General features: G+C 38.4%; 1 protein-coding gene and 1 long non-coding RNA gene across 3 annotated transcripts in view; one reads left to right on the top strand and one right to left on the bottom strand.

Annotated features, from left to right (window-relative positions):
* The window catches only part of LOC123732937 (uncharacterized), a 19,539-nt gene extending 13,954 nt beyond the window's left edge, over window positions 1–5,585 (bottom strand). Inside the window, exon 1 of the long non-coding RNA XR_006763513.1 lies at window positions 5,289–5,585. This is a non-coding gene — a long non-coding RNA (uncharacterized lncRNA). The remainder of the gene's footprint in view (window positions 1–5,288) is intronic.
* A 1,818-nt stretch (window positions 5,586–7,403) lies between these two features.
* Window positions 7,404–15,000, top strand: part of LOC106596314 (serine/threonine-protein kinase pim-2) — a 14,435-nt gene continuing 6,838 nt past the window's right edge. For both annotated transcript variants that reach the window (XM_045712277.1, XM_045712276.1), the window contains exons 1-3: window positions 7,404–7,658; window positions 10,105–10,487; window positions 10,683–10,730. In XM_045712277.1, the coding sequence (XP_045568233.1) occupies window positions 7,613–7,658; window positions 10,105–10,487; window positions 10,683–10,730 (477 nt within the window). In that variant the 5' untranslated portion in view covers window positions 7,404–7,612. The remainder of the gene's footprint in view (window positions 7,659–10,104; window positions 10,488–10,682; window positions 10,731–15,000) is intronic.

Here is a 15,000-nt window from a genome sequence, read left to right as displayed (position 1 = left end):
TGCAGGTAGGCTAGTCTACAAAATGAGAGTATTATGGATAAGAGGAGGGTAGGCTGTGCAGGTAGGCTAGTCTACAAAATGAGAGTATTATGGATAAGAGGAGGGTAGGCCGTGCAGGTAGGCTAGTCTACAAAATGAGAGTATTATGGATAAGAGGAGGGTAGGCTGTGCAGGTAGGCTAGTCTACAAAATGAAAGTATTATGGATAAGAGGAGGGTAGGCTGTGCAGGTAGGCTAGTCTACAAAATGAGAGTATTATGGATAAGAGGAGGGTAGGCTGTGCAGGTAGGCTAGTCTACAAAATGAGAGTATTATGGATAAGAGGAGGGTAGGCTGTGCAGGTAGGCTAGTCTACAAAATGAAAGTATTATGGATAAGAGGAGGGTAGGCTGTGCAGGTAGGCTGGTCTACAAAATGAGAGTATTATGGATAAGAGGAGGGTAGACTGTGCAGGTAGGCTGGTCTACAAAATGAGAGTATTATGGATAAGAGGAGGGTAGGCTGTGCAGGTAGGCTAGTCTACAAAATGAGAGTATTATGGATAAGAGGAGGGAAGGCCGTGCAGGTAGGCTAGTCTACAAAATGAGAGTATTATGGATAAGAGGAGGGTAGGCTGTGCAGGTAGGCTAGTCTACAAAATGAGAGTATTATGGATAAGAGGAGGGTAGGCCGTGCAGGTAGGCTAGTCTACAAAATGAGAGTATTATGGATAAGAGGAGGGTAGGCTGTGCAGGTAGGCTAGTCTACAAAATGAGAGTATTATGGATAAGAGGAGGGTAGGCTGTGCAGGTAGGCTAGTCTACAAAATGAGAGTATTATGGATAAGAGGAGGGTAGGCCGTGCAGGTAGGCTAGTCTACAAAATGAGAGTATTATGGATAAGAGGAGGGTAGGTTGTGCAGGTAGGCTAGTCTACAAAATGAGAGTTGTAAAGGGAAAGGGGGATACCTAGTCAGTTGGAAAGGGGAAGGGGGATACCTAGTCAGTTGGAAAGGGAAATGGGGATACCTAGTCAGTTGGAAAGGGAAAGGGGGATACCTAGTCAGTTGGAAAGGGAAATGGGGATACCTAGTCAGTTGGAAAGGGAAATGGGGATACCTAGTCAGTTGGAAAGGGGGGATACCTAGTCAGTTGGAAAGGGGGGATACCTAGTCAGTTGGAAAGGGGGGATACCTAGTCAGTTGTACAACTGAATGCATTCAACTGAAACGTGTCTTCCGTATTTAACGCCTCTGAACAACCTTTCAACTGCAAAGGTTTCATTTGGTTAGTGAGAATGACTGATTTATAACTCAAATTTCTATGTGAATTTGATCGGGTCGCCTCAACAACAACAAAAAACTGAACAAAACTGCATCCTTTAAGCCCAATCACCCTTAACGGTGAATACCATCACAGAGTGGGACATCAACAACACTGTAAACATCCCATGAAAAGGAAATCATGGGGGGGGGACTAGTTAGTAGCTATAACAGGGTAATAGACTAGTTAGTAGCTATAACAGGGTAATAGACTAGTTAGTAGCTATAACAGGGTAATAGACTAGTTAGTAGCTATAACAGGGTAATAGACTAGTTAGTAGCTATAACAGGGTAATAGTTAGTAGCTATAACAGGGTAATAGACTAGTTAGTAGCTATAACAGGGTAATAGTTAGTAGCTATAACAGGGTAATAGTTAGTAGCTATAACAGGGTAATAGCCTAGTTAGTAGCTATAACAGGGTAATAGACTAGTTAGTAGCTATAACAGGGTAATAGACTAGTTAGTAGCTATAACAGGGTAATAGACTAGTTAGTAGCTATAACAGGGTAATAGCCTAGTTAGTAGCTATAACAGGGTAATAGCCTAGTTAGTAGCTATAACAGGGTAATAGTTAGTAGCTATAACAGGGTAATAGTTAGTAACTATAACAGGGTAATAGACTAGTTAGTAGCTATAACAGGGTAATAGTTAGTAGCTATAACAGGGTAATAGACTAGTTAGTAGCTATAACAGGGTAATAGACTAGTTAGTAGCTATAACAGGGTAATAGCCTAGTTAGTAGCTATAACAGGGTAATAGCCTAGTTAGTAGCTATAACAGGGTAATAGTTAGTAACTATAACAGGGTAATAGACTAGTTAGTAGCTATAACAGGGTAATAGTTAGTAGCTATAACAGGGTAATAGACTAGTTAGTAGCTATAACAGGGTAATAGTTAGTAGCTATAACAGGGTAATAGCCTAGTTAGTAGCTATAACAGGGTAATAGTTAGTAGCTATAACAGGGTAATAGACTAGTTAGTAGCTATAACAGGGTAATAGACTAGTTAGTAGCTATAACAGGGTATTAGTTAGTAGCTATAACAGGGTAATAGACTAGTTAGTAGCTATAACAGGGTAATAGCCTAGTTAGTAGCTATAACAGGGTAATAGTTAGTAGCTATAACAGGGTAATAGTTAGTAACTATAACAGGGTAATAGTTAGTAGCTATAACAGGGTAATAGTTAGTAGCTATAACAGGGTAATAGTTAGTAGCTATAACAGGGTAATAGCCTAGTTAGTAGCTATAACAGGGTAATAGTTAGTAGCTATAACAGGGTAATAGTTAGTAGCTATAACAGGGTAATAGCCTAGTTAGTAGCTATAACAGGGTAATAGTTAGTAGCTATAACAGGGTAATAGTTAGTAGCTATAACAGGGTAATAGACTAGTTAGTAGCTATAACAGGGTAATAGCCTAGTTAGTAGCTATAACAGGGTAATAGCCTAGTTAGTAGCTATAACAGGGTAATAGTTAGTAGCTATAACAGGGTAATAGTTAGTAACTATAACAGGGTAATAGTTAGTAGCTATAACAGGGTAATAGTTAGTAGCTATAACAGGGTAATAGTTAGTAGCTATAACAGGGTAATAGCCTAGTTAGTAGCTATAACAGGGTAATAGTTAGTAGCTATAACAGGGTAATAGTTAGTAGCTATAACAGGGTAATAGCCTAGTTAGTAGCTATAACAGGGTAATAGACTAGTTAGTAGCTATAACAGGGTAATAGACTAGTTAGTAGCTATAACAGGGTAATAGCCTAGTTAGTAGCTATAACAGGGTAATAGCCTAGTTAGTAGCTATAACAGGGTAATAGACTAGTTAGTAGCTATAACAGGGTAATAGTTAGTAGCTATAACAGGGTAATAGCCTAGTTAGTAGCTATAACAGGGTAATAGTTAGTAGCTATAACAGGGTATTAGACTAGTTAGTAGCTATAACAGGGTAATAGTTAGTAGCTATAACAGGGTAATAGACTAGTTAGTAGCTATAACAGGGTAATAGACTAGTTAGTAGCTATAACAGGGTAATAGACTAGTTAGTAGCTATAACAGGGTAATAGTTAGTAGCTATAACAGGGTAATAGCCTAGTTAGTAGCTATAACAGGGTAATAGACTAGTTAGTAGCTATAACAGGGTAATAGCCTAGTTATTAGCTATAACAGGGTAATAGACTAGTTAGTAGCTATAACAGGGTACTAGACTAGTTAGTAGCTATAACAGGGTAATAGACTAGTTAGTAGCTATAACAGGGTAATAGACTAGTTAGTAGCTATAACAGGGTAATAGTTAGTAGCTATAACAGGGTAATAGCCTAGTTAGTAGCTATAACAGGGTAATAGGCTAGTTAGTAGCTATAACAGGGTAATAGACTAGTTAGTAGCTATAACAGGGTACTCAGTAGACTAGTCTCCATAACGTCCCAACACTCAACTCACATCCACAGACTACTTTTACATTTTAGTCATTTAGCAGACGCTCTTATCCAGAGCGACTTACAATTTCATACATTTTTTTTTTCTTTCCGTACTGGCCCCCCCGTGGGAATCGAACCCACAACCCTGGAGTTGCAAACACCATGCTCTACCAACTGAGCTACAGGGAACACTAGCGCTGGACTAGCGCTGGTCCCTATAGTGGTCAAGTCAATCGTGCCTGTGATCTAACTAGCCTACCAGTATACCATCACACTGATCGGGCAAAACGGTGTAATAACAGCGCGATACTACCGACACAGTTGAGAAGGTTTCCCCTAACGAACCGGACTACTTCTCCGGTAGCTTAGCCCACCACCGGGCTGCGCACAACGTTTGGCTCCACGGTTTGTTGCAAAGCACACAGCCGTGTGAATGATTTTCTGCAACTAGCGTTGCTCTAGATAGAGCCTCACCAGTTACACACACACACACACACACACACACACACACACACACACACACACACACACACAAACACACACACACACACACACACACATACACAAACACAGTCATCGTCAATGTCTGTTGAGAAACAAGAGAAAGTTGTTTATGGTCCAGATAGAGGAGGGGAAGGGAGAGAGAGACGTGTTTATCTGTCGTCGCAGCCCTTCGTCTCTCACCCCTTCCTCTCTTATCTCTTTCTCTCCCACCTCCCTCCCTCCTCCCTCCCTCCCTCCCTCCCTCCCCTCACCTCTCCCCCAGACTTTACAACACATCAAACCCCAACTCGACCAAACACAGACGCGTTTGCCTAAAAAGCAATATGGAAAACCAAAAGTTAATAGCCGAATTCACGCCAGAGACACGTAACTAGTTTCTACTCGTGTGTCCCGTTATAACGGTAACACAGAGACACGTAACTAGTTTCTACTCGTGTGTCCCGTTATAACGGTAACACAGAGACACGTAACTAGTTTCTACTCGTGTGTCCCGTTATAACGGTAACACAGAGACACGTAACTAGTTTCTACTCGTGTGTCCCGTTATAACCGTAACACAGAGACACGTAACTAGTTTCTACTCGTGTGTCCCGTTATAACGGTAACACAGAGACACGTAACTAGTTTCTACTCGTGTGTCCCGTTATAACCGTAACACAGAGACACGTAACTAGTTTCTACTCGTGTGTCCCGTTATAACGGTAACACAGAGACACGTAACTAGTTTCTACTCGTGTGTCCCGTTATAACCGTAACACAGAGACACGTAACTAGTTTCTACTCGTGTGTCCCGTTATAACGGTAACACAGAGACACGTAACTAGTTTCTACTCGTGTGTCCCGTTATAACGGTAACACAGAGACACGTAACTAGTTTCTACTCGTGTGTCCCGTTATAACGGTAACACAGAGACACGTAACTAGTTTCTACTCGTGTGTCCCGTTATAACCGTAACACAGAGACACGTAACTAGTTTCTACTCGTGTGTCCCGTTATAACCGTAACACAGTGACACGCAACTTCCTTATTCATGAGAAATACATTCTGGACATTTCCACATCACTCACCTCGTTGAGTCGCGTCCTGCTGCGTTTATTTGTTTTCCTTCCTTCTGTCTCTCTCTCTCTCTCTCTCTCTCTCTCTCTCTCCTCCCTTCCAGATGACAGCTCCAGCGAGGTCCCAGTGTCTGCGCAGCTGCGGGAAGCGAAACGCTCCAATCACAGCGCTTAGTTTTAGTAACTAGTTGTCCTTCTTGTAATTTACTGGTGTTGTTACTATCTCTGTTATAGGATCCCGAGTGGCGCAGCTGTCTAAGGCGCTGCATCTCAGTGCAAAGAGGCGCCACTACAGTCCCTGGTTTTGGATCCAGGCTGTATCACATCCGGCCGTGATTGGGAGTCCAATAGGGCGGCGCACAATTGGCTCAGCGTTGTCTGGGTTTGGCCGTGGGAGGGGAAGGGGGGGAGGGTGGGTCAGGCCGTCATTGTAAATAAGAATTAGTTCTTAACTGACTTGCTTAGTTACTGTAAATAAAGATTACATAAATAAGGAGTGGCCGCCCTGCAAAGATGACTGCGAGAGCACAGTGCAGAATGATCAATGAGGTTTTAAGAAGAATCCTAGAGTGTCAGCTAAAGACTTACAGAAATCTCTGGAACATGTTAACATCTCTGTTGACGGGTCTACGATAATGTAAAACACTAAACAAGAATGGTGTTCATGGGAGGACACCACGGAAGAAGCCACTGCTGTCAAAAAAATATATATATATATTTTTTTTTTTTAAGTTCGCAAAAGAGCACCTGGGTGTTCTAAAGCACTATTGTCTAAATATTCTGTGGACAGATAAAACTACAATTAAGTTGTTTGGAAGGAACACACAACACTATATGTGGAGAACAAAAAGGCACAGCACACCAACATCAAAAACCTCATCCGTACTGTAAAGTATGGTGGAGGGAGCATCATGGTTTGGGGCTGATTTGCTGCCTCAGGGCCTGGATAGCTTGCTATCATCGACGGGAAAAATGTCATTCTTCTCGAAGTTTATCAAGACATTTTGCAGGAGAATGTAAGGCTGTCTGTCTGCCAATTGAAGCTCAACAGAAGTTGGGTGACGCAACAGGACAACGACCCAAAAAGACAAAAAAACCAGAATGTCTTCATCAGATGAAAATACGCCTTCTGGAGTGGCCCAGTCAGAGTCCCTGACATCAACCCGATTGGAGATGCTGTGGGATGACCTCAAGAGAGCGGTTCACACCAGACATCCCAAGAATATTGCTGAACTGAAGCAGTTTTATAAACAAGGAAATTCCTCCTGACCGTTGCGCAGGTCTGATCTGCAACCACAGAAAACGTTTGGTTGATGTTATTGCTGCCAAAGGAAGGTTAACCAGTGATTAAATCCAAGGGTTCACATACTTTTCCCACCCTGCGCTGTGAATGTTTACACGGTGCGTTCAACAGAGACGTGGAAACGTATAATTCTGAGTGTGTTATTAGATTAACTAGACTATGTTTGTTTATTGCTGTGACTTCTGCATCAATCCAGATTATTCCAAAGGGGTTCACATCCGTTTTCTTTCCACTGTTTATGTGTTTTATTATAAAGACATGTTGCTTAAAGAACCTTCCAAACAAAACATAAAATTACTACTCACATTCAGATGAGTGCTTGTGTTGTGGCCCCAAGGTTTCATTTCTCACAGACACACAAACAAGACATCGGATTAAGTGATTGACAACATTCCTGCCTCTTTCCTCTCCAGTCTCCAGGCGCCATTATGATGTCACAACGAGCGTGTTCTCTATCTCTCTTGTGACATCGTCAACATTCCGTCTCTTTCCTCAAAGCATTCTACAGGTCACGGGGGGGTTTCATTCCACGGTGTTCTGTAGGCTACTTCACCTGGACAGAGAGAGAGAGAGAGAGAGAGAGAGAGAGAGAGAGAGAGAGAGAGACAGAGAGAGAGAAAGAGAGACAGAGACAGAGAGAGAGAGAGAGAGAGAGAGAGAGACAGAGAGACAGAGAGACAGAGAGAGAGAGAGACAGAGAGAGAGACAGAGAGAGAGAGAGAGAGAGACAGAGAGAGAGAGAGAGACAGAGAGAGAGAGAGAGAGAGAGAGAGAGAGAGAGAGAGAGAGAGACAGAGAGAGAGAGAGAGAGAGACAGAGAGAGACAGAGAGAGACAGCGAGACAGAGAGAGAGAGAGAGAGAGACAGAGAGACAGAGAGAGAGAGACCTGGCTATACAGGAGGGTTTTACTCTCTACTTACCCATGGCCCACTACAGCCTCTGTGTGTACGTCTGCAACAGTTATCTCTAAAATCGATCAGTGTGATGATCTAGTGATTAGATTGGGATTTTTGACCAGCTGATTTAGCTACCATGGCATGTAGATCTGTACGCTCCCTCACCACAGGGAAGGATCTAGGTGAGTATGATACTCAAAGAATTACATATGGAATTACTCAAAGAATTACTCAAAGAATTACTCATAGAATTACATGTAGAATTACATATAGAATTACATGTAGAATTACTCATAGAATTACATGTAGAATTACATATAGAATTACATATGGAATTACATATGGAATTACTCAAAGAATTACTCATAGAATTACATGTAGAATTACTCATAGAATTACATATAGAATTACATATGGAATTACATGTAGAATTACATATAGTATTACATGTAGAATTACATGTAGAATTACATGTAGAATTACATGTAGAATTACATGTAGAATTACATATAGTATTACATATAGTATTACATATAGAATTACATATAGTATTACATATAGAATTACATATAGAATTACATGTGGAATTACATATAGAATTACATATAGAATTACATATAGAATTACTCATAGAATTACATATAGTATTACATATAGAATTACATATAGTATTACATATAGAATTACATATAGTATTACATATAGAATTACATGTAGAATTACATATAGTATTACATATAGAATTACATATAGAATTACTCATAGAATTACATATGGAATTACATATAGAATTACATATAGTATTACATATAGAATTACATGTAGAATTACATATAGTATTACATATAGAATTACATATAGAATTACATATAGTATTACATATAGTATTACTCATAGAATTACATATAGTATTACATATAGAATTACTCATAGAATTACTCATAGAATTACATATAGAATTACATATAGTATTACATATAGAATTACTCATAGAATTACTCATAGAATTACTCATAGAATTACATATAGTAACACCATTCTGTTGTTGGGGGGGGGGTATGTCCACACCATTACTGTTGTTGCTGGGGGGGTATGTCCACACCATTCTGTAGTTGCTGGGGGGGTGGGGGGTATGTCCACACCATTCTGTTGTTGGGGGGGGGGGGTATGTCCACACCATTCTGTTGTTGTGGGGGGGTATGTCCACAACATTCTGTTGTTGGGGGGGGTATGTCCACACCATTCTGTTGTTGCGGGGGGGGTATGTCCACACCGTTCTGTTGTTGGGGGGGGGTATGTCCACACCTTTCTGTTGTTGGGGGGTGGGGGGTATGTCCACACCATTCTGTTGTTGGGGGGGGGGTATGTCCACACCATTCTGTTGTTGGGGGGGTTATGTCCTTTCATACATTCACAAGTGCAACACACCAAATTAAAGCTTAACTTCTTGTTAATCCAGCCACCATGTCAGATTTCAAAAAGGCTTTACGGCGAAAGCAAACCATGCTATTATCTGAGGACAGCGCCCCATCAAACAAGCACACGACAATCACATTTTCAACCCGCCAGGCGCGACACAAAACTCAGAAATAACGATATAATTCATGCCTTACCTTTTGAAGATCTTCTTCTGTTGGCACTCCAATATGTCCCAGAAACATCACAAATGGTCCTTTTTGTTCGATTAATTCCATCGTTATATCTCCAAAATGTCCATTTATTTGGCGCGTTTGATTCAGAAAAACACCGGTTCCAACTCGCGCAACATGACTACAAATTATCTAATAAATTACCTGTTAACGCTGTCCAAAACATTTCAAACAACTTTCCTAATCCAACTTTAGGTATTTTAAAACGTAAATAATCGATCAAATTTAACACGGGATAAACTGTGTTCAATACCGGATAAAAACAACGTGAAGCGCGTGACCTGGAGTTTTACCTGGAGCGCGCATCAAAACAGTAGAGTCCACTCAGCTGGACCCTCGTTCTGAAAAAGCCGTACTTCTTCATTTCTCTAAAGAAAAACATCAACCAATTTCTAAAGACTGTTGACATCTAGTGGAAGCGATAGGAACTGCAACCAAGTCCCAAAGAAATCTAGGTTCCCATAGAAAATTAACGGGAAAACAGTCACCTCAACAACAACAAAAATATTCCTGGATGGTTTGTCCTCGGGGTTTCGCCTGCCAAATAAGTTCTGTTATACTCACAGACATAATTTTAACAGTTTTAGAAACTTAAGAGTGTTTTCTATCCAAATCTACCAATTATATGCATATCCTGGCTTCTGGGCCTGAGTAGCAGGCAGTTTACTTTGGGCACACTTTTCATCCGGACGTGAAAATACCACCCCTTATCCAAAACAGGTTTTAGCATACTTAAAGTGATGCTCCAGAACTTTTGTATAATTTCAGATAGTATGTTTGAAAGTAGTGCCCACGAGGCAAAACTGGGTTACCGAAAATTGTGCACTACGTAATCCGTAACGAAAAATGTTACGTCCTGCAATTATAATTGTTTTTTGTGCAATTCTTATATATGATACGTTACAAATTCTAATATACGTACAATATGTTACGAAGTCCTTAAGATCCCGGACTGCATCTTTAATTACCCCCTTCTCAGACACCCACACCAGCCCTCTGGCCAATGAGGGAGGGGCGAACGAGGGACTCGGCAGACTCACCCTGAGGGATGAGAGAGCAGAGAGGAGGAGGCGGAGGAACAGGAAGAGCTCCGAGAGGAGTACGGGAGGAAGAGGAGAGAGGAAGAGGAAAGGGAGGAGTCAGAAGGAAGAGGAGGAGGAGGGGTATCTGTCTTTAGAGAATATATTTGGCTCCTCCTACATGTCCGGCACCACGCAGGTCAACGCGTTACAGCCCCCACAATGCAACAGTAGAGAACCAACTCCGGATCCAGTCGCAGAGAGGTTTGTAGAGTTGGGTTGTCTGGGAGACGGAGGCTACGGGACCGTCTACGCTGGTTACCGCAGAGAAGACAACCTACCTGTGAGAAGCATTTAATAAAACACACACACACACACACACACACTTGTGTTTGTCCATTGGAATTGCAGTATTATTTGTCAATGTTTGTGTGTGTGTGTGTGTGTGTGTGTGTGTGTGTGTGTGTGTGTGTGTGTGTGTGTGTGTGTGTGTGTGTGTGTGTGTGTGTGTGTGTGTGTGTGTGTGTTTTCTCTGTAGGTGGCTATAAAACGTGTCCCCTTGGCCAAAGTGTTGCGCATACCTGTGGTGAGTTACGTTACGTTAAGTTATCATACCTGTGGTGAGTCTGTGGTAGTCTATAGTAGTCTGTAGTAGTCTATAATAGTATGTAGTAGTCTATAGTAGTATTAGTAGTCTGTAGTAATCTATTGTAGTCTATAGTAGTCTATAGTAGTATATAGTAGTATATAGTAGTATATAGGAGTTTATAGTAATTTATAGTAGTCTATAGTAGTCTGTGGTAGTCTGTGGCAGTCTATAGTAGTCTATAGTAGTATGTAGTAGTCTATAGTAGTATTAGTAGTCTGTAGTAATCTATTGTAGTCTATAGTAGTCTATAGTAGTATATAGTAGTATATAGTAGTATTAGTAGTCTGTAGTAATCTATTGTAATCTATTGTAGTCTATAGTAGTATATAGTAGTCTGTGGTAGTCTATAGTAGTCTATAGTAATCTATAGTAGTGTATAGTAATCTATAGTAGTCTGTAGTAGTCTATAGTAGTCTATAGTAGTCTGTAGTAGTATGTAGTAGTCTATAGTAGTATTAGTAGTCTGTAGTAATCTATTGTAGTCTATAGTAGTCTATAGTAGTATATAGTAGTATAGAGTAGTATTAGTAGTCTGTAGTAATCTATTGTAATATATTGTAGTCTGTAGTAGTCTATAGTAGTCTATAGTAGTATGTAGTAGTCTATAGTAGTATTAGTAGTCTGTAGTAATCTATTGTAGTCTATAGTAGTCTGTAGTAGTCTATAGTAGTATGTAGTAGTCTATAGTAGTCTGATTCAGTTTGTAATAGTCTATAGTAGTCTGTAGTAATCTATTGTAGTCTATAGTAGTCTATAGTAGTATGTAGTAGTCTATAGTAGTCTGTGGTAATCTGTAATAGTCTATAGTAGTCTGATTCAGGCTGTAGTAGTCTATAGTAGTCTGTAGTAGTCTATAGTAGTCTGTAGTAGTCTATAGTAGTCTACAGTAGTATTAGTAGTCTGTAGTAATCTATTGTAGTCTATAGTAGTCTGCAGTAATCTATTGTAGTCTATAGTAGTCTGATTCAGTTTGTAATAGTCTATAGTAGTCTGTAGTAATCTATTGTAGTCTATAGTAGTATGTAGTAGTATGTAGTAGTCTATAGTAGTCTATAGTAATCTATTGTAGTCTATAGTAGTCTATAGTAGTATGTGGTAGTCTATAGTAGTCTGTAGTAATCTATAGTAGTCTATAGTAGTCCATAGTAGTATTAGTAGTCTGTAGTAGTCTATAGTAGTCTGATTCAGTTTGTAACAGTCTATAGTAGTTTCTAGTAGTCTGTAGTAGTCTAATTCAGTTTGTAGTAGTCAGTAGTTGGTCTTTAGTAGTCTGTGGTCATCTGTAGTAATCTATTGTAGTCTATAGTAGTTTGAAGTAGTCTATAGTAGTCTGTGGTAATCTGTAGTAGTTTGTAGTAGTCTGATTCAGGCTGTAGTAGTCTATAGTAGTTTGTAGTGGTCTGATTCTGTTTGTAGTAGTCTGTAGTAGTCTGTAGTAGTCTATAGTAGTCTATAGTAGTCTGTGGTAATCTGTAGTAGTTTGTAGTAGTCTGTAGTAGTCTGTAGTAATCTATAGTAGTTTGTAGTAGTCTGATTCTGTTTGTAGTAGTCTGTAGTAGTCTGTAGTAGTCTGTAGTAGTTTGTAGTAGTCTATAGTAGTCTGTAGTAGTCTGATTCTGTTTGTAGTAGTCTATAGTAGTTTGAAGTAGTCTATAGTAGCCTCTAGTAGTCTTATTTAGTTTGTAGTAGTCTATAGTAGTCTCTTGTAGTATTAGTAGTCTGTAGCAGTTCTTTGTGATCTGTAGTAGTCTACAGTGGTATATAGTAGTATGAAGTAGTCTATAGCAGTCTGATTAAGTCTGTATTAGTATAAGTAGTCTAGTAGTCTATAGTCTGTAGTAGTCTGTTGTTGTCTGTAGTAATCTATTGTAGTCTGTAGTAATCTATAGTAGTCTGTAGTAATCTATAGTAGTCTGTGGTAGTCAATATTAGTCTATAGTAGTCTGTATTAGTCTGTAGTATTCTGTAGTAATCTGTATTAGTCTATAGTAGTCTGTAGTAGTCTGTATTAGTCTATAGTAGTCTGTAGTAATCTGTTGTTGTCTGTAGTAATCTATAGTAGTCTGTGGTAGTATGTAGTAGTCTGTAGTAGTATATAGTATTCTGTAGTAGTATATAGTAGTCTGCAGTAGTATATAGTAGTCTGCAGTAGTATATAGTAGTCTGTAGTAGTATATAGTAGTCTGTAGTAGTATATAGTAGTCTGCGGTAGTATATAGTAGTCTGTGGTAGTATATAGTAGTCTGTGGTAGTCTGTTGTCTGTAGTAATCTATTCTAATCTATTGTAATCTGCCCTCTGTAGTAGTCTATAGTAGTTTGCAGTAGTCTGTAGTAGTTTAATTCAGTTTGCAGTAGTCTGTAGTTGGTCTATGGTAGTCTGTGGTCATCTGTGGAAATCTATAGTAGTTTGTAGTAGTCTGTAGTAGTCTGATTCTGTTTGTAGTAGTCTATGATAGTTTGAAGTAGTCTATAGTAGTCTGTAGTAATATGTGGTAGTCTATTGTAGTCTGATTGGGTCTGTAGTAGTCTATAGTAGTTTGAAGTAGTCTATAGTAGTCTGTAGTAATCTGTGGTAGTCTGATTCGGTCTGTAGTAGTCTATAGTAGTTTGAAGTAGTCTATAGTAGTCTGTAGTAATCTGTAGTAGTCTGATTCGGTCTGTAGTAGTCTATAGTAGTCTGTAGTAGTCTGATTTAGTTTGTAGTAGTCTATAGCAGTCTCTTGTAGTATATAGTAGTCTCTAGTAGTCTGTCATCATCTGTAGCAGTCTATAGCAGTTTATGGTAGTCTGCAGTAGTATATAGTAGTTTGTAGTAGTCTATAGTAGTCTGTAGTAGTTTGTAGTAGTCTATAGTAGTCTGTAGTAGTCAATAGTAGTCTGTAGTTGTCTAAAGTAGTCTGTAGTTGTCTAAAGTAGTCTGTAGTATTCTGTAGTAGTTTATAGTAGTTTGCAGTAGTCTGTATTAGTCTCTTTCAGCTTGTAGTAGTCTGTAGTAGTCTATAGTAGTCTGTAGTAGTTAATAGTAGTCTGTAGTAGTCTAAAGTAGTATGTAGTAGTCTGATTCAGTTTGTAGTAGTCTGTAGTAGTCTGTAGTAGTATATAGTAATCTATAGTAGTCTTTAGTAGTCTATAGTAGTCTATAGTAATCTATAGTAGTCTGTAGTAATCTATAGTAGTCTGTAGTAGTCTATAGTAATCTATAGTAGTATATAGTAGTCTATAGTAGTCTATAATAATCTGTAGTAATCTATAGTAGTCTATAGTAGTCTATAATAATCTGTAGTAATCTATAGTAATCTGTAGTAATATAATAATCTGTAGTAATCTATAGTAATCTATAGTAATCTATAGTAATCTATAGTAATCTATAGTAGTCTGTAGTAATCTATAGTAATCTATAGTAATCTATAGTAATCTATAGTAATCTATAGTAGTCTGTAGTAATCTATAGTAGTCTATAGTAATCTATAGTAGTCTGTAGTAATCTATAGTAATCTATAGTAATCTATAGTAGTCTGTAGTAATCTATAGTAATCTATAGTAGTCTGTAGTAATCTATAGTATTCTATAGTAATCTATAGTAGTCTGTAGTAATCTATAGTAATCTATAGTAGTCTGTAGTAATCTATAGTAGTCTATAGTAATCTATAGTAGTCTGTAGTAATCTATAGTAGTCTGTAGTAGTCTATAATAATCTGTAGTAATCTATAGTAATATAATAATCTGTAGTAATCTATAGTAGTCTATAGTAGTATGTAGTAATCTATAGAAGTCTGTAGTAGTCTGTAGTAGTATGTAGTAGTCTGTAGTAGTATATAGTAATCTATAGTAGTATATAGTAATCTATAGTAGTCTATAATAATCTGTAGTAATCTATAGTAATATAATAATCTGTAGTAATCTATAGTAGTCCATAGTAGTATGTAGTAATCTATAGTAGTCTGTAGTAGTCTGTAGTAGTATGTAGTAGTCTGTAGTAGTATATAGTAATCTATAGTAGTATATAGTAATCTATAGTAGTCTATAGTAATCTATAGTAGTCTATAGTAATCTATAGTAATATAATAATCTGTAGTAATCTATAGTAATCTATAGTAATCTATAGTAGTATATAGTAATCTATAGTAATCTATAGTAGTCTATAGTAGTCTGTAGTAGTCTATAGTAATCTATAGTAGTATATAGTAATCTATAGTAATCTATAGT

This window comes from Salmo salar, unplaced genomic scaffold (genome assembly GCF_905237065.1).
Source record: "Salmo salar unplaced genomic scaffold, Ssal_v3.1, whole genome shotgun sequence".
Classification (NCBI taxonomy): domain Eukaryota; kingdom Metazoa; phylum Chordata; class Actinopteri; order Salmoniformes; family Salmonidae; genus Salmo; species Salmo salar.
The sequence above is the reverse complement of the archived record's forward strand: the minus strand, read 5'-3'. Positions and strand labels throughout refer to the sequence as shown.